The 19,624-nt window shown below is 41.7% G+C and overlaps 1 protein-coding gene across 1 annotated transcript; it reads right to left on the bottom strand.

Annotated features, from left to right (window-relative positions):
- Positions 1–7,072: 7,072 nt before the first annotated feature.
- TMED7 (transmembrane p24 trafficking protein 7) lies at positions 7,073–19,369 on the bottom strand. Its single transcript, XM_035013946.1, has 3 exons — positions 18,898–19,369; positions 13,822–14,067; positions 7,073–9,863 (listed from the first exon to the last, which is right to left on the bottom strand). The coding sequence occupies exons 1-3, from the start codon at positions 19,087–19,089 to the stop codon at positions 9,627–9,629; spliced, it is 675 nt and encodes a 224-aa protein (XP_034869837.1). The 5' UTR covers positions 19,090–19,369; the 3' UTR covers positions 7,073–9,626.
- Positions 19,370–19,624: the final 255 nt, after the last annotated feature.

Consider the following 19,624-nt stretch of genomic DNA (forward strand, 5'->3'; position numbering starts at 1 on the left):
TGGAGGTAGTGTTGAGAAAAGAGGTCATTTGGACCAGTGTTCTCACTGAAGATGAAACATGAGGAAACACAGTAAGCATCTGCTGCTTGAAGACATAAAAGATAGGATTTACCAGGTCAAATTAAGGAAGAGGATTAGAGTTCAGGAAATAGTGCCAGAACTACTTGGCCCTTGTGGTGGATTACCAGTCTAGAGGAATTAGTAGAGAGGCAAAGTTGTAGTTTCACCAACAATTAGAGTTGGAAAGGCAAAGACTGGAGCCCAAGGGCTGTAACCTGGAGTCGGGGTACAGAGTGCAGTGCAGTGGGTATCTGGAGGGAGACAGAGAATCTAAAGCCTAGGTTCCAGACTCCTAATGACCTCAGGCACTTGGCAGAGAGAAATAAAAACCTCTTAAGGAAGATAAAGTCATCCCAGATCTCAAATTATTTCTATATTTTTTTCCCAGTGTTTTCAAGCAAACAGTTAAAGACAATGCCAAGACAAGCAAACAGTTAAAGACAATGCCAAGACAGCACTAATTACCAGCGACATGAACTAGAGATAGCAGGCTGTGGATACTGGAATTTTCAGACACAAAGGATAATGCATGGAAATAAAATCCTCACTTAAAAATGCAGCAAGGAACTGGAGACCATAAAATGTAACAGAGCACGTAAGAAAAAGAACCTAACCAAAAAAACCCCAACCAAACAAAAAAACACAACAAAACCAGAAATAAAAAATATAAAAAATGAAATTATGAACTCAATAAATGAGGCTAATGGCCAATTAGAAATAGCTGAAAAGTGAATTCATGATTTATAGGCTATAGAAGAAACCATCTAGGATGATGCAGAGAAAAAAAATGCAGAACACCTAGAAAAATGAAGATACAGGAAATACACCAAAGAAGGTCTAACGTGTTGGAGCCCCAGAAGTCAAGGAGCGAGAATACTGGGCAGAGGCGGAATTTAAAGATTATAGCTGAGAATTTCCCAGAATTGATGCATCAATCCACATACCCAAGATGCCAAACAAAATCCAAGTGGAAAAATACAGTGAAATCCTCCCTTAAGACACAGCATAATAAAGCTGCAGAAAAGTAAATACAAAGAAAAAACCTTGAAAGCAGCCAGAGGAAAAAGATTCCATTAGTTTCAATGGAGCAAGAGACTAATAGTTCATTTCTTCATAGCAACGATACAGAAGCCAGAAGACAATGGGAAGATATCTTCAAGATCTTCACCCAAAGAGAATTCCAGACCCAGAAAAAAATTCCCTTTAAGAATGAAAGAAAAAGGGGTGCATGGGTGGCTCAGTCAGTTCAGCGTCTGCCTTCGGCTCAGGTCATGATCCCAGAGTCCTGGGATCAAACCCCGCATCGGGCTCCTTGCTCAGTGGGAAGTATGCTTCTCCCTCTGCCCCTCACCCTGCTCATGCTCTCTCTCACTCTCTTTCTTTCTCAAATAGATAAAATCTTTAAAAAAAAAAAGGGAAGGAAAAATAAAGACATTTTCAAAAAAAAATTCAGGTGAATCTGCCACTAGCCGAACTACACTAAATTGTTCCAGATGGTAGCTCAAAGACACAGCAAAGAACAGAGAGCAAAAAGGATGGTAAAGATATGGGTAAACCTAAAGGAATACTGACTATACAAAACAATAGTCATGACATATTTAAAGATACAAAATACATGACAACATATAGAGAGGGAGGTAAATGGAGTCATAAGGCAACTGTCAACAAATGTCAAAGAATTTCAATCACGCAGAGAATATATTCTCTAATAACAATGCAATCACTCAGATAGCTATGGCTGAAAATTAAGAACTCTAGTTCCAAATAGTATCTGTGGGTCAAACACAAGTAATAATGAAATCAGAAAACTCTGAAGTTAATAAGCAACTAAAACAGATCACCAGACATGTAGAATGGAGTCTGTGATAGGTAGAATTCCAAGACAGCCTCTACAACAGATCCCCATATCCATACCCTTGTGAGGGCAGAACCTACAAACTTGCTTCTTACCAACAGATAGGGCAAAGATGGTAAGATTTTAGAGATGCAATCAATGTTCCTATTCCGTTGGCTCTGAGTTAGTCAAAAGGGAGCTTATTCTGGGTGGTTGTGACCTCATCAGGTGAATCCTGGCTGGGCTTTTGTGAAAGGGACTCACAGCAGAGAGAGTCTCTCCTCCTGGCCAGGAAGCAGCATGCAGTCAAGACGTGATCTGCTTATATGGACAGGCAGCCTCTAGTGACGGAGGGCCACAAGGAACTGAATTTTGTCAGCAACCTGATGAGTGTGGAAGAAGACCCCATGCTCCAGCTGAGAACGCAGTCCAGGTGACTACCTGATGCAGCCTTGTGAACCCCTGAACAGAGGACCCAGCTAAGCTGTGCGCAGACTCTTGACCCAGAGCAACTGGGAGATAAGAGACGTACGCTGTTGTAGACGGGTAAACTTGCGGTCACTTGTCACAGAGCACAGAAAATGAACATACAGCTAAAGTCGCATTTAGAAGGAAATCTACAGTTTTAAATATATATTAGACTAAGAAGTTGAAGATCCAAGCAAAATATCCATGACAGTAATACAGAAAAGTGACAGATTATTTTTAGTTGAAAATTGGGCTAATTCCAAACTTTGCACAAAAATGCAAATAGATGACAGCCAAAAATCTCGAAGAAAAAGGTATAAAGACCTGTTTTACCAGACATCAAGAATTTTAAAATCTTTAGTAATTAAGGCAATATGTTACTGATGTATGGACAGAGTGACCAATGGAATAGAATGAAAAGCCCAGAAACAGACTCCGGTAAATATGGGCATTTATCGATGACAGAATTGGTATGGCAAATCAAAACAGAGAAAGAGGAGTTTTCAAGGAATTAAGAAAAAAACAAAAACGAGGTTATTTATCTTATCCTCTACATAAAACTTGATTCAAGTAGAAGACAAAATTTACATATTTTAGAACATAGCACAAAAGAAGATATTCACGACTCCAGGACAGAGAAGTATTTCTTCCACAAGACACAAAACCACCAACAATACAGAACAAAAACTGATACACTGCATTAGGATCAGAAAGATAAAGAGACTGTGAGAAAATATTTGAAACAGTTATAACCAAAGGATTAGCCTCCTGAATTTATAAGGGGATCCTGTGAACCAAAAAATGTTGGAACAATCCCATTTTTTAAAAAAAATGTGCAAATGATTTGAACAGGCACTTTACAAAAGAAATCCAAATGGTAAGCAAACAAATGAACCTCATGGAAATGCAAATTAAGCAACACCAAGTAGAATACCAGTTTAAGAACACATACATGTATCTAAAAAGGTAACTGAAATATATTTTTTTAAAAATTATTAACATATAATGTATTATTTGTTTCAGGGGTACAGGTTAAATGGATGGTGGGATTATGGATGGATTGTATTCTTTGCCCTATTATTTCTCGAATTCTTCAGTGTTGCCTTTAGGATGTCACACACCCAGGAGATTTTTTGAAAGTCTCCAAGTCTGACAATACCAAATGTGGAGCCATCCCCCTGCTGCTGGTCAAAGCACTGATTGCTACAATCGCTTTCAAAAAGTGAGATATGACCTCATAGAGATGAAGATGCACCTACTCCATATGCAAACAGTTCTACTCCTGGAGGTATTAGTCTCAAGAGATCCTACACATATGCAATGGGACAGATGTGTAAGAATGTTCTTCGTGGCTTTGCAAAAATCCAAGTGCCAGCAACAGCAGAAGAGACACACAACTGCAGTGCACTCACAGGATGGAAACCAACCATAGCCAGAGGCATCAACGTGGATGACTCAGCAAAACAAAGTCGCAAGAGAATACATGTATTATCCTAATGACTAAATAGAATTTAATACTTTGTTAAACTTTAATAAAGGGCACCTGGGTGACTCAGTCGGTTAGGCGTCTGCCTTCGGCTCAGGTCATGATCCCAGGGTCCTGGGGTGGAGCCTGATGTCGGGTTCCCTGCTCAGTGGGGAGTCTGCTTCTCCGTCTCCCTCTGCTCATGCTCTCTCTCTCTCAAACGAATAAAATCTTAAAAAAAAAACCAAAACTGGGCGCCTGGGTGGCTCAGATGGTTAGGCGTCTGCCTTCGGCTCAGGTCATGGTCCCAGGGTCCTGGGATCGAGTCCCACATCGGGCTCCCTGCTCCTTGGGGGCCTGCTTCTCCCTCTGCCTCTCTCGAATAAATAAATAAAATCTTTAAAAAAAAAAAAACAACAACCCAAAACTATCATCAGTGCTATTCACAGTGTGGTCCACAAGGCCACACCCAACTGTTACTGGTTCAAGAAGAGATAAGCACAAAAAGAGAACGTAAGCATGCCTAGAAAGCAAGCAGTTACAAAGGCTGATAGTAATTTGACGGTGCCAAAATACTGAAGCACGTGATTCTGTATTTACACAAGTATCAGTTTGTGATGGTTTGGAAATTAAAGAGTGGCTTGAGAAGAACTATTACACAAAACTGATAAGACTATAAAGAAAAATAAGAAAATTATTTTCATTACCATCAGAACACTGGTTATGTCTAGGGAAGGTCAATGATGTGATCAGTTAAGGATACACAGAAGCTTACTACGGTGCAGGGAATGCCGCATTCAACCTGAGCACTGGTTACACGAATGTACGCTTTACATTACTTCTCTCTAAATTATACATATTTAATAATTTCTGTATTATGTCAGAATTCACAATTTTAAGTTGAAAATCTTATTCAGGCAACATAATACCAATTCTTTAAAATATATACATGTATCTATAAAAGTAACCTAAATACATCCAAGTGGATGCTGGGATTGAGTGGATTTTACTCATTGAGCCATTCATTCTCAAATTCTTGTGTTGCCTTTTCTGTTTAAAGGAGTAGTAATCAGGCGCCTGGGTGGCTCAGATGGTTAAGCGTCTGCCTTCAGCTCAGGTCATGATCCCAGGGTACTGGGATCGAGTCCCACATCGGGCTCCCTGCTAGGCGGGGAGCCTGCTTCTCTCTCTCTCTCTCTCTGACTCTCATGAATTAAAAAAAAAAAAACCAAAACATTAAAGGAGTAGTAATCACTAGTAGTTACCAGTGCTAAAAGAGACTGTGCCAGGCCAGTGTTACTTCTAGTCTATCTTGATTCCAGCCAGTAATATGATCACTTCTAGTATCTTATGGATAAAATGGGGCAATGTGGACTGAAAAACAGTGCATTTGGTGATGCCATCCTTGTATTTCCTCCCAGATCTGGAAACAACCATGACAGAGAAGTTAGATCAAACATCACTTTTATTATTAACAAAGTTAAAGAACATGTTTTTTCAATACGTGGCAACGGAGACTGGCTAAAAGCCCATATCCCTGAATTAGAGATTAATCCACTTAATCACTGGCCTAGTTAGACAACCATGGGCTTCCCCTGTGGGAAGCCAGAGTGAAATTCCTTGGGGAGTAAGTCTTTAGATCCTGTAGTCTCTTTACTTCTAGCATCCTAGAATGTCTTGAGACTCTCCAAGTCGATTTCGCTTCACTACTTAAGTAACATTAGTTGCTCATAGAGCTATCCTGTCTCCCTCAACTAAGTTAGGTTCCTGGGGGTCAGACTATCTTCTTCATTTTTGAAACATCTAGCAGACTATTAAGTACACAATAGATAAACGCTTTCACATTTGTGTTACATATTATTTAAGAGCCATACGAATAGAGGCTACAGTAAGAACTTCAGAACCTAAAGATCAAGAGACTAGAACTGGACCAATGAGAAAAACAGAGCTATTTATGAAGTGTTTATCTATGATAGGCACTAAGTGTTTCATAAATACCTCTCATTATAGTAGGTATTACCTTAGCAGTAGATGAAGAAACAGAAATACAGAGAATTCATAAAATCCTGTGTGAGGTCACACAACCATAACTTGAACTTGGCTGTGACTCCAAAGCCAAAAAGCCCTGAAGTGCCGTTGAGCTGTACCGAAATCAAGATAGCTAAGCCTTCCGAGATCTACCCTTAATTGGTGTGTATAAGGCAGTGCTGCACAGTGGCCGGAGAGGGCTCTGGAGCCGGACTGCCACGGGTCACACCACCGCTGCTCACGACTGAGGTATAGGAAGGTTCTTACGCCTCTGTCTCCTCATCTGTGAAATGGGAAGAATATCCTTAGTTCACGGGATTATCGCAAAGATGAAACATGTCGACACAAGTAAAATACTTAGCATAGCACCCAGCACAGGGTAAGCATTCAATAAATATTAACCTATGTTTGCTGTTCCTTCTCTGCTACTTTTGTTGAATTTTGCCCAGGAACCAGGATGTCCCCTATGACTGCATTATGAAGGGAAAGGAAAAAACCCGAGGAAACTTGGTATTGAACAACCTAAGGTTAATTTACTTAAAAAAAAAAAAAAACCCCACAAAAACGAAGAGCTTTTTAGGAAACTGAGGGTTTAACTTCTTTTCACCTAAACTTGCAGTAAGAAATGCACAAAGGTTAAAAAGGAGGTAGTTTAGAGGTGATATTCCTCTTCTTTATCTTTCTTGGCCAGCCCCTGAGATGTTTAAATGAAATACCAAATAAAAATCACTCTCTCCCAGGGCACCTGGGTGGCTCAGTTGGTTGAGTGTCTGTCTCTTGATTTCGGCTGAGGTCATGATCTCAGGGTTGTGAGATTGAGCCCTGAGTTGGGCTCCACGCTGGGTGTGGAGCCTACTTAAAAAAAAAAAATCACTCTCTCGCTACAAACTGTACCCCAAGCTGCAAGTCTGTAAGGAGCTTTAAAAAGACAAATCCTGACAGAAACAAATGAAGTCAGTTTGTTGAAAGATTTTTTTTTTATTCTACAAGAATTGATTGGTGCAATCCTGGAGAACCAACATGTGTTTAGAGAAATTTTTCTTTTCAAAAGTAAATGAAAACCCCCTTTGAATTATTTATATATTAACTTGTTTAATTTTTTAAAACAATAGTCATAGGCTCTGCTTTGTCCTATTTAACTATAAATGTTACACATTTACAAACTGAAGCAAAAGTGGATGTACAGAGATTTAAATGAAATCTTTCAAAGAATAAAATTGCTTTTCAGTTCACTGTATTTTCAAAGTTGATTATCGTATCAGTCAGGATGAAAGCTGTGAACCACAAACCATTTGTTTCTTTAATAGAAAAAAGAATGTTTAGATTATTAGCAAAGTAATATCTTTAAATGGATCTTCACACAGTTGAAATTTTAGTAATAAACTTGTGTATCAAGTCCCTTTCCATTATTTATTTTACTTTAAAAATATATACAGCTAGTGATGTTAAATATATATTCTGAGCCATCTGTCTAAACATAAATATTTGGGAAATTCAAACTGTTCCAACAAGTTATGAAAGGATTAAAGAAAAAAGATGAGCTACAAATTATATAGTAGGAGGAAGAGAGAAAAAAGGTCTTAACATTTAGGTCTGGATAGAGATGTATTTTCTAATTTACATACACATACCCGGTGGAGTATAGACAGCCATCAAACTTGAACCAGTTGCATACAGACTAGACCAAGCCTGTACTATTTTCTACAGCAGGTTAACAGTGGTGATTTCAGAAATTGTAACCGATCTCAATAGTTTCATCAAAAGTTATTTGTAGTAATAGTCTAGTATCATGAAGTTTTGATAGGCACAGATCAGAGGACTACATTACCTATGCTAAACTCCGTGCACTGATGATACCTGACTCTGCCTCATTATGGTGTCAAGTGTCCGAAGTCAACAGAGCAGACCGGTAGCCAGAGAGGAGGACACGGGACGCACGCCCGTGCTTATCAATCACATTAACGCTAGTGCTGAAAACGTGCAAATCTAAATCTAGAGGGACACTTAGAAAGCTGCAGGGCAACTCCACTGCAAGAACCCAAATAGGTAAATCTGCAAAATCTGAGACTTCCAGTTCCTGATACACAGTTTAAGGAGTTGCTATTTGGTCTTGGAAATTTTTAGAATTGAAGGGTTGAAAATGGTTCGTCCCTTGCTACACTGTGGCAACTGAAATTAGCAAGCATGACAACTATGAATTTGTCCTGCTCTTGCACGCAGAAATGTATATGCTCTTTGAAGACAGTTAAAGACAGCTTAGCATTAAGAGTTAACTTCTAGTCCACAGTGATAAGTGACTCGAACTGCTATTCTATTCTAGCTATGTGCCACTTACCAGAATCTCTACAATAGGACAGTCTTGCTCAACACTCATCACTCTTGGGTGGGGGAGGGAGGCAGGGCAAAAAGCAGTTGCCTTTTTTTTTTTTTTTTAACAGCAGAAAAGCTTTAAACACTTATAGAGTTTCGTATTTGTCTTGTATTCTCTTCTGGAATACCTGAACAAATCTGACAATCAATCAGCTCAGTCTACACAAGTTATAAAATACAAACACAGTCTAAACCCTATAGTGTACAGAATACGCACTGTTTAATAGTCATTAAATGCAGTACAATCGATGAAGATGATCAAATGAGAAACAAGGCAGTCTAAAGTTTCAAATCGTCTTTGGGTGGCTGACCAGAGATTGTACAAATTACATGTGCAAGACAAAAACCAAAAACCAAAAACCAAACCAAACCAAACCAAAAAAGAAAGACAGAAAGAAAAAACCAAAGCAACTAACTTCTCAGTGCATCACACCCATCAGGATAAAATATATGGCACTTTTACAATACGAATATTACAACTGTTAATTTAAGCCGGGAATGACTCAGACACTGAAGCCACATTAGGGCACGAACCAGCCAATCAAAATGTTAAAATAAAACAGACCACCTTTTTTCTTTGTAAAAGCACTGAAAATGTAGTAATGTGCGGATAACTCGCTAAAACTTTTCTCATTTCATTTGCCTCCCACTATAGAATCTTAAGTTGTTCTGTAATTACTCTACCTGTTTTAACAGTCTGATTTTTAAGGCTTGTGTAAACTGTTATGCTATCGAAACATACTATTTTCTCTGTGGTAAGCATGTCTTCATGAAAAAAAGAATGTACCTGCTTATAAATCACAGAATAAACACACAAAAAACCAAAAATCTGACATTTTCCAAGCTAGCAAGAAATAAATTTTACCATGATGCATCGATTTAAAGTTATATCAATGTTAACTAACGTTTCCATGGTGGCTTCCCCCCCACCCCCAAATTAAATAGTGCAGAATAGGGCCTGGGCTACAGTTAATCACTTTTGGTTTTCTGAAAAACAAAACTGCACTATAAACAATTAAAAGGCAATTTTCTTCCTCCACAACACACAGATATTAAATTGAAGGTTTTTAAAATATCCACTACCTATAAGAAAAGTACTTTTAAATGGCTAAAAGAAATCAAAATACCAGTTTAGTGTGCGTAGATAGAAACAACCGAGAAAAGATCATTGGTGCTGACTATTGAACATGGGGAGCCCAAAGTAAGTTCCGAAGTTTTTCTACCTTTACAAATAAAAAAAGGTGTCCTTTCCACAGCTTGGGGATATGCACTGTACATCCCCCCCACCAAGTGTATGAGTAAGGTTTAAAAATGTTGCCAACATTAAGTTCTTCGGTACCTAAAACTAATCAGAGGACAGCAATATCATGTGGCGATGGTGCGTCAATTCTCAAAACGTAGTTAGGATCCGACTCGAGTTGTGGTGGTTCTCTTATCTGAGAAAAAGCTTTTCAGGAGAAATACCTGCCCTATGCTGACCACCAGGAGAATGAGGGCTTCCCCTACGGACCAGTAGGCCACTCTGGTATTTAGGTCTTCCGCTCGGCTTCGGCCTTGAGCTTCTCTCAAACGGAAATGAGTCTGATAGTCGATGACCGACTTTAGAGCTTCATGAATGGAGACACAGGCAGATTCCATCTAAAGAGAAAGATTTCCAGTTAGTATGGGTAATTCATCTTTCCATTTGATCTCCATTCCTCATTTGATCAGCCCACTACTAAAGTGGCACTCGCTCGCTCACGCAGGTAGGCCCGTGGTGCCAGCAACGCTGTCCTCCCAGCCATCCCCACCAGGACGACCAGTAAGGCCAGAGACTCGGCGAGGCGGCGGCTTGCCCCACCTCAGAAAGTCACAGCTGTGGCACCTGTAAGGGACCAGATGGAACGCCGAGCCAACAGTAGCAGAAACACTGATCGGTCACAGTTGGCGGTTACAGAATTTCAAGTTCAGATTCTTGCATGAAGAAGAATTAGGAAGACAAGAATGGCAGGTTGGTAAATTCGATGAATAAGAATACAAATCAAAGCCCAGATACATGCAAAAATAAACCAAGTAGGACACAAAAATACATTTAGTCAAAGTTATTAACTATTTTAAAAGCAGAGGAGTCTGAGAGTGATAGGTCAGAGCATCAATGTCTTTGTTTTTTTAATTTACCAATTTGCTAAACATGTCTATGTCTCCTCCCTCCTGCCAGTCAACTGAGCCAATACAACTGTTCTCAACAGGAAGAAGTTTCAGTTGCACCGTGCATCAGTCTGTGAGTCTTCATCTGATGGGACTTTACCTTTCTACACATTCATCACATGATCTGCTTTGAGAAGGGTTAAATGTCTAAACCTTTTTTCTTACACATCACAGTGTAGTGGTTTTCTACTGCTGAAAACTTAATCCTAGTGATGAAATACTTTATTATTAAATTATACTTATTCTACATCACAAACCATATATTAAGAATTTTTAAAATGATCTGAGGGTTTTTTCCCCTCATCACTAAGGAAGGAACATACATTGTGCACAGCCACACACAAAAAAAATATTTCTATGACACAGGACAGGGACAAGGACCACTGAGTGTGAGAAGCAGGGGGAGGAAGGTGGTGAACATTACTATTTTCCTGTATTCTGGAAAATTCTCCAGTAAGTGATGTTTATCTTAGCAATCTTCCCACGTTCCTTTTTGCTCCTCTCTCTCCTTTTGGACCCCAACATCGTTAAGCTAACTCAGTCACTATAATACCTGTAGTCACAAAGTTATTTGGACTCACATCTCCTAAAGTGTTTATAACTTTTACAGCTTCTTCCCTCCTTTTACTAATAAATCCAAAGAATCTCTCAAAAGATTCTGGGAATATTTTTTTCCTGCCTTAATTTTAGTGAAGGAATATAGACACTAGAAAAGAATTCAAACATTTAATAAAGTTCTGTCAAAGTATGAAAGAAATCATTTATAAAAACAGTCCATTAAAATGCTTCTAAAAAGTGCGAGTAATTATGTGGTCCACAAATTCCATGTACCTATTAGGATACTCGAACGTTTTTGCTGTTCTCGTTTTGCTTAGGCCCTTAGGAATCAAATATTAGTAGAGCTGTGCTAAAATGAATGACTTCTAATTTGTGGGAGGGGGCTACAGAGGTGCTTCCAGCCGATCTCTACTTTCCATGCATTCTCAGAGTCGTGAGTGGTACTAACCCTGGACGTATGCATAAAAGCAAGGATCTGACACAAATTCAGACTGGTTAAGGATTCCCCTAAGCCCAACCTGGAGTGAGGGTTAAGAAGTGCTGGATGAAAGAAAATCACAGAAATCAAGGGACTAATTGCATGGATTCATATAATTTTTGAGACAGAAAACTTGGGAAAAAAGGGAAACACTAAGCGGAAATGTTCGTATTCAAGTTCATATTCAAAAGAGCACAGTACAACAAACCCTCATGTCAGTAACAAGCGCATGGCTAATCTTGTTTCACCAACACATATTCCTCACCTATTTTCCTCCCCACTCCAATTAATTGAAGGCAAATCCCTTGTGTGTTATCATCTCAGCGGTACTCTTATACTTTACACTCATTTCTGAAAAGCAACGCTGAAAAGTGTAACCCCGGGAGCATTATCACACATCAAATAATCAAAAACAGTTTTTAAAATTTTTCAATAGAAAGTTAATGTTCAAATTTCCCCAAACATCTTTAAAAAGTTGTTTCCAAATCGGAATTTAAACAGCTCCGACACAATCATTTGGCTGATGTGTCTTTTAAGTCTTCTTGAATCTTTAGGTTCTCTTTCTGCTTCTTTCCCTTCCCATCTGTTGAAGAAATGGGTCCTCCGTCCTGCAGCATTTCCAACTTCCTGGGTTTTGCTGACCATATCCCCATGGTGTTCCTCCATCCTGTTTTTCTTATGAACTGGTGGTTGGAGCAAGAGACTTGAAGGGACTCAGATGGAATGTTCTGGGTGGGAACACCTCCCCAGCAATGTTGTGTACTTCATTAATGTGAAGACACCCAGAAGACACACAATGCCTAGTCATCTCTCCATCTGGAAATGGTCATTAGGTTTAGGTGGTATCAGTGTGATCCAGTCACTATAAACCTTCCCTCAGCCTTTCACGGAGTGGTTTTAGCAGTGACCGGTAAACACAATCTACTCCAGATCCATCGTCTTATTAATAGGTGAAAAATGGTGATTTACAACAACTCTATAATTTTTCTGCATTTATCAGCTGGTAATTTTCTTCTATTCCAAGGGGTGAACAGCTGCTTTGTAAGTATCACTACCGTATGAGGGACTTACTAGCTTTTGAAAGGAGAAAAATAAGACTAAGATAAAAAATGTGAGATGAATAAAGGAGATTAATGGATACTGACTGCTTTATTACCATGCATTCCTTATATTTACCTATTAAGGTTTTTAGGGCAAGCTACCTTCTTATTCAAATTAAAATTCATGAAGCTTAAGTTATAAACAAAGGCCCCAAAGAAAAATCTTTTTACAAAGCAAAGTGCCACTCATACAGGATGCTAAAATACAAGAGAACATTTCTAAAAGTATGAGCATGAATACATCCTGTTAATGCTCACAGGAGGTTTAGGAATTAAGGTTCTTACACATTATTCAAAACTGCCTCTATCACTATGACTTTGGCCAACAGACTAACTAGAACCTGGGAAGAATGAAATACCAGTTTAAGACCCTAACAAGTAGGTGGTAAATAATTCCTCTGGATATGTAATTGAGAATCTTTTAGATACAATCTAAGCTCCAACTATATTTAAACTAGAAATTAAAGAGCCTTCTTATCACCTGAGCAGCATCTGTCCATCGACTTTAAATTTCTTTCCTTATCTTTCTCTCTTTAAGGCCTTCTTCTAAATAAAATCCAATCTATCTTTACCTTTCCTCTATTTTTTTTTTAAAGATTGATTTATTTATTTTAGAGATGGCTGGGCAGAGGGAGAGAGATTATTCAAGCAGACTCTCTGCCAAGCACCGAGCCAGGAGCCCAACTCGGGGCTCAATCCCAGGGCCCTAAGATCAGGACCTGAGCCAAAATCAAGAGTCAACTGCTTAACCAACTGAGCCACCCAGGTGCCCTTTAACTATTTTCTGTTAGATGACTTACCACTAATCTTTAATATTTTACTTTACGTTACAGCAAACATTATTCTAACAGCAGCGTGAATGGACACTAAATCCTGGTATAACACTACCCTGTGGCATATTTACATATCAATTAAGGCATCATTTTGTTTCCAGTTACAGCAACCTGCCAGGTTATGAAGTCGCATCCCTCCATGACTTCAGAATGCGGGAGCATGTCCAGTCTTCCTAAATGTGCTTTCCCACTGAAGTGACCCTCCTATTTCAAGGCTTATTTTCTTTACACTTAAAAGTTCATAAAATCCTTCAACAGTGGTTTTCACCAAAAATGTCCAAAGTTCTCTGTGAAACGCTTAATCTATTGTAAGAATTAAGACAGATCTTAAAGACTGTGTAAAAGTCTCAAAATTCTGTATTCGTCAATAAGTTAAGGCATATTAATTTATGCTCCACCCCTCTTTAAACACACCACTATATTGCTGACATTTTATTTACCTGGGTAAGAGCACTGACTCGGTTCTCGCTAGGAAACAAAGGTGGGTCCTCTCCAACTTGGAAATCAAAATAGACGGTTTTGTGTGTGAAGGTAGAAAATTCATTGCTGAAACAAAATTTGTATGTCCCATTTTTGGAGGCTGTGAAGGTAAAGCTATCATACTGTTTCTTCATCTCTTTGTATAACACATTACCATCGGGATCTTCTAACCGACAGTCTACATCATAGTGACCGCCAGTAATCACCTATGGAGAGAGAGAGAGGAAAAAGGAAGATATCACTGCAACTAACAAGTTTGAGAAAGCAATCAGATTTCCTGTTAAAATGACAATAAGGCTATCGACAAAGGACTTTCCCTATCACAGGCAATTTTACATTTTTTTCTTTCTAGCAATGGATGGAATTTGGGAGGCAGATGTCAGTTCAAGCTTTATAGAAATGGAACAAATTTCCTTGTGACAGCAGAGAGGGAACTAGCTAACCAGCCAGGTGACTGTTCAAGTTAAGGGAAGGCTCTTACATCATTTGATTCTCCCAAGGACCCCACAAGAGAGGGTTTTCACCCTCCCATCTGACAAGCTGAGAAACGGAGTTAAGATAAGCAACCTACCCAAGATTGCTCATCTAGCAAAAGGCAGAGGCAGAACCTGAACTCCAAAGTCAGACTCTTGACCCTTAAGCTCACTGCCATGTAATATTTTCCCTCCCCAAATTTTCTCCCCTGGTTTCCTCTCTGCACCATCCAAGCACACACACGGATAGTGTGGTGAAGTAGGAACGTAGATCGGTCCTTGGCATGCCACCCAAGCATGTTTCTATTATAGAACTTCAACTCATTTCACTGCCAAATTACAAACAGGTTTGTTTCGTAAGTGCTTCTATAGGTCAGTTATATGGAATTTGATACACATTTTGTTTTGCACTACATTATGAACTGAATAGGCTTGTGGGCTATTCGAAGAGTTTATCATTATTTTACAAACTTATTCCCCAGAGAAACATTAAGGACTAAACTATATTGTTTGTACACTTGTGATTAAAACAAAAACAAAAAAGAACAAAACAGAAGCAAACAAATCTTCCACTTATCTGGAAAGCTTGTATTATAGGGCAATCACATGTGAAAGGAAAGCCAGGGGTAAATGAAATGTTCTGAAGAGGATTCTGGAGCTGTTTTGAAGGGCTTATGTTTAATCAGTTACAGTTTATAGGCCACTGGGGTTGCAGAGAAGGGAGGGAGATTTTTCCTGAGGTAACGGGACGGGCATAGTCAGAAAAGGATTAGGGAGGAGAAAAGCCTCCTTATAGGAGCAAGAATTAAGCGGGAAGAGAGAGGGAGGGACATAGGAAAGAAGGGGCGCTGGTTGCAAAGTTGGGAATGATGTGAGAGACATGGGTATGAGGGCTGAGATGGGGGCAGCAGGGGAACAAGCCTGTACTTTCAGGCTTGAACCCTCTTGGTTAGCGTAATATTGACATTCTAGGTCTGTAGGACAGAGATTAAACTTTGCACTTCAAAGAAGGACTGGCTGCTAATGTGACCTTTTGTCACTTAGGAGACAGGATGGATAACTGAACTAACTACAAGATCACTGTGATAATTAAATGAAGTATAATTCTGTACTTAGGGAACTGCAAAAATATGCAAATATTAACATAGGGATATAATGTTTCGACATAAAAAGTGTCTTAACAATTGGGCATTTACCACTTCTCCAAATGTCAACCACCTTTCCTCCAGGTGAAAATCATGACTTCATTTTTATATACCCAAGCGTTCACGTGTGGCCGCTGTACTTTGAATCGTCAAATGTGTTCACAAACGGAAGAGGACCAGACTTGATCACCATGCCACTTTTCCTCCATCAAACTTTAAAACAAATGATCTTATTTCAGATAAAAAGTACCCCTTCACAATCTGCCTGGTCATGGAAATTAGAAACTGGGAATCATCCCAAACTAAGTGTCCCTACTTGTCCAGTTCTCACAGAAATCTCCTGACGTTACTGCCTCTCTCAAATTCATCCTCTCTCTTCCATTCCTAATCCACAGCCTAGACAGGACTAAAGCCACAACTTCCTAAAAGGTCTTCCCACAACCCGATCTCTCCTCCCTCTAACCCAGGGGTTTGTTCTCCACCTCAGCTCCCTTAGGGCTGGATAATTCTTTGCGGGAGTTGGGCAGCCTCTCTGGTTTCCATCCTCCAGATGCCAGTAACACCCGCCCCACATGTCTGGGGGGGCAATCTCCCCACCTCCCTATTTGCTTAAAACCTTTTCTCAATTCCTGTGGCCTCCAGAAAAATCCAAACCTGTTAACAATGCCACACCACTCCTCTGCACCTCCTTCAAGGTAGCCTCGGCACCTCTTTTATACCCTTCCTGACTCTGTGTTCCAAAAATAGCAGAGTGAACAAGTCTTTGTTCTACACCCGCAGGAACAGCGGCAGGTTAAAGAGGTCCTGTCTGCTAAAGAATCAGGACCCACAATGACAATGCTTACCAATTTACAGCTTATTACAGGAAAAGAATATAAACTACCAGAGTCAAAAGCTGTCTCACAGAAAGAGGTTGGAAGGTTAGGTGTGGTCCTTTGTCCTCCCTCTCTGAGGACTGGAGCCAGACACAGACTCTTGGATTAGGAACCACCCAAGTGTGCAAGGAACACCTTGGAACCAGGGAGCCCCAAATCAAGGACTGGCTGGGTTTTTTCTATTTTGCTGGTCACATCGACATATTCCTACCATGGAACCAGTCTCAACAGCACGGTCTTTTCGGGGGGCAGTTTCACTAAGACTGTTTCATCATCAATCTCACTATTACCAATAAACAGTGCTGACAAACTGGTAAGAACCACCCCTAAAGCCCTTGGACCCACAGTTACAATGCAACACTATTACTCACTGTATTTGTGTGGGCTCAAGCTGATTTCAGGAATTGAGTCTCACAAACTACCTGCCTAGGATGTCCTTTCCCCTCTGCCATCTTGTAGAGTAACTCCGGTTTCTCCTAGACACAACTCAAACATCACCCCTCTGCCACCTTTCCCTGATGACCCCTCCGCCTCTGGCCAGCACTGTACCACGCGTGCACTTTCACTGTTGCATTTAATACTGTATGACTGTAATGTGTCCATGGAAGCTCCCGGACGTCAAGGTCAGTCTTACTGATCTTTGGGAGGTGCTGTACATAATAAAGGAGTTAAGAATTTAACCTGGGACTGCATGCTGATTCTGCTACTGGCTAAGCTTTGTGACCCTGGGTTTAAAGCTTTCAAAGCCTCAGCTTCGTAAGTAAAAAAGAAGTAAGAACTGTATCTATTTCCTACGGAGTTGTCCTGAGAATGAAGTAACATACCTGAAACACTTGGCATACTGTCTGCTACATAACAGATGCTGATTTTTTTTAGCCCAGAAGAGTAGTGGTAGTATTCTCAGCACCAGGCACACTGTCTGACGCTGACACCTGAAATACACTCACGCTTTTATACTACAATTCCTGCTATCTTGTTTTCTATCCCCTGGCTCTAATCCATGAAGTTCAACAAAACCGAAGGGTGATCCTTAGCCTCCCTCCCTTCACTCACAGAAGCCAAATCATCACCAAGTCCTGTTGATTTCACCTAACTTCTCTCCAATCCCTTCACTTTTCTCCTTCCCCACAGCTCCCACCCTAGAAGCCTGGACCACTCGAGTAGGCTGTCTTCCACAGCCACTCTCCAACACTCTAATACCTTCTCCACCTCCACAAGTGAATATCCACACAGCTACCGAAAATACTTGGATCACAGCAGTGCACGGCTTACAACCCTCTGAGGGCTTTCCCATCTCTCAGGAAAAACTAAAATCCTTAACTAGGCCAGCAAGGCACATGGTCTGGCCTCTGACCTCCCTTCCTCCAGCTCCTTATTCCCAACAATCCTGGATCTCTCGATGGTCCTCAAGTACCCAGTCACTCTTGCAAAAGTCAGTCTTCCCCCACCCTCCTTACCAAAGTATTTACAACCAATCCTTTAGAGTTGAGCTTAAAATCACTTCCTAAAGGAAGCCCTCATCGGTCCCAAAGATCAGACCATTTTATCTATTTTCGGCTCTTAAAGCACAGTCTTTTTTTTTTTTTTTTTAAAGATTTTATTTATTCATTCATGAGAGACAGGGAGAGAGAGAGAGGCAGAGGGAGAAGCAGGCTCCCAAGGAGCAGGGAGCCCGATGCGGGACTCGATCCCAGGACCCTGGGATCATGACCTGAGCCGAAAGCAGATGCTTCATGGACTGAGCCACCCAGGCGCCCTTAAAGCACAGTCTTGATGAATGAGCAGGTACTAAGACAAGGGAAGGATGAGTAGGGAATCAAGAATGACGGCAGTGACCCAATCTATTTGGACCACTTCTGTAACCACCAGCACCTACCACTCAACAAACAGCTGCTCAAATATGTTAAGTCAGTCTACCAAGAAAAACAGAAATGAAGACTGTTGTAACAAACTTAAAAAACCACATTCTGTGAAATAAAGTTTGTTTTCTATAAAACCCCAAAGACGAAAAGGGGCCTCTCACTGATCACAGCCCTTTGCAGAACGAAGTGTTCTACACTACACCTTTGGCAGGTGCTCATCCAGCTCCAAAAGTCCTAGGAACATCAATGGAAAGACTGAAAAGCACTGGAATGAGATACTGGCAGTACTTCAAATCTGATTAAAGTGGAGGTGGGGGTCAGGGAGAGTAGGGGACCGGACACTGAGCACCACGGCACGGGAAGAACTTTTTTTTTTTCCTAAAGGATAGTCTTTTAAGGAGGAAAGTTCAATAGGCGTTAAAACGAAGGGCATCAGGGCATGAAGGAAAAGTCCCAGCCACAGGAAGCATTTCTGGGATTCACTCATCTTCCTATCTGGTCTAAAATGGCTCTCGCCCCAGGCTTGGAACAGGAAAGGCAACTGCCCCGCTTCGGCTACCTAGAGGCGATTCCTCAGCCCAAGAATGGAAAAACCTCGGCAGGAGGGAGTCCGCAAGCAGGCTGCAGCCCCGGCCCCGGAACCGCGAGCTGGGGCCCCTGGACTTGGAGAGCACCGAGTACCTGGAACTCGAGGGTGCACTTGGTGCCCTGCGTGATGTCCTCGTAGAAACACTGCTTGGCGTTGTCCGGCAGCTCGAAGGTGATCTCGGAGGCGCTGCCGGGCCCCGGCACCAGCAGCAGCAGCGCGAGCAGCCTGCAGCCCCAACGGCCCGCGGCGGCCGCCCAGCGCTGCGCGGACCCCAGCCCCGGCATCCCGAGGCGACGGCGGCGGCCTCAACGGAGCTGCCGGGAGACGCGGGGTCAGGTCTGCGCGGACTCGCCGCGCGCGGCAGGCCTCAGCCCGGGCGGCCCGCGAAGACGCACGGCAGAGTCGCTCCGAGCCTCGGAGAGATTCGGGAGGAGGGGCGAGCCGCTGGGTCCCGGCGAGCGGTGCGCAGGGACCGCGACCAGGCGCCGGGAACGACCCACCGAGCAAAGAGAAAGCCGGCAAAGCACGGGCGGAAAAAGGCCTGAAATGGCCGGAAGTGGGGCGAGCGCCTGGTAAAAGGGGGCGGGGCCTGAGGCACCTGCTCCAGCAACCCGGATGTGCTCTCCCCGGCAGAGGCGGAGAGGCGTTGGAGTGTGTACGTGGAAGCTCGCGAGACGTCGGCTTGGTTTCCGTCGGCGCCGGAGGCGAGGGGCGGGGCCATCGTAGTGAACGTGGCGGGGCGGGGCCAGACAAAAGGGTGGGTCCCGCTGGTGTCTGGGTGGGGGGTGCTGCCCGCCGGTACCGCTTCAACCTCCCTGC

The sequence above is a fragment of the Mirounga leonina genome, unplaced genomic scaffold, assembly GCF_011800145.1.
Source record: "Mirounga leonina isolate KUSES-001 unplaced genomic scaffold, KU_Mleo_1.0 Mir_168, whole genome shotgun sequence".
Taxonomy (NCBI): Eukaryota; Metazoa; Chordata; class Mammalia; order Carnivora; family Phocidae; genus Mirounga; species Mirounga leonina.

What these genes read in the sequence shown, in the direction of transcription:
- TMED7 (XM_035013946.1), bottom strand. Translation starts at nt 19,089, where the DNA reads ATGCCGGGGCTGGGGTCCGCGCAGCGCTGGGCGGCCGCCGCGGGCCGT. An exon ending in AGTGCACCCTCGAGTTCCAG is followed by an intron (nt 14,068 to 18,897) that starts GTACTCGGTGCT and finishes CTCTCTCCATAG; the next exon opens with GTGATTACTGGCGGTCACTA. An exon ending in GAGTCAGTGCTCTTACCCAG is followed by an intron (nt 9,864 to 13,821) that starts GTAAATAAAATG and finishes CTTTCTCTTTAG; the next exon opens with ATGGAATCTGCCTGTGTCTC.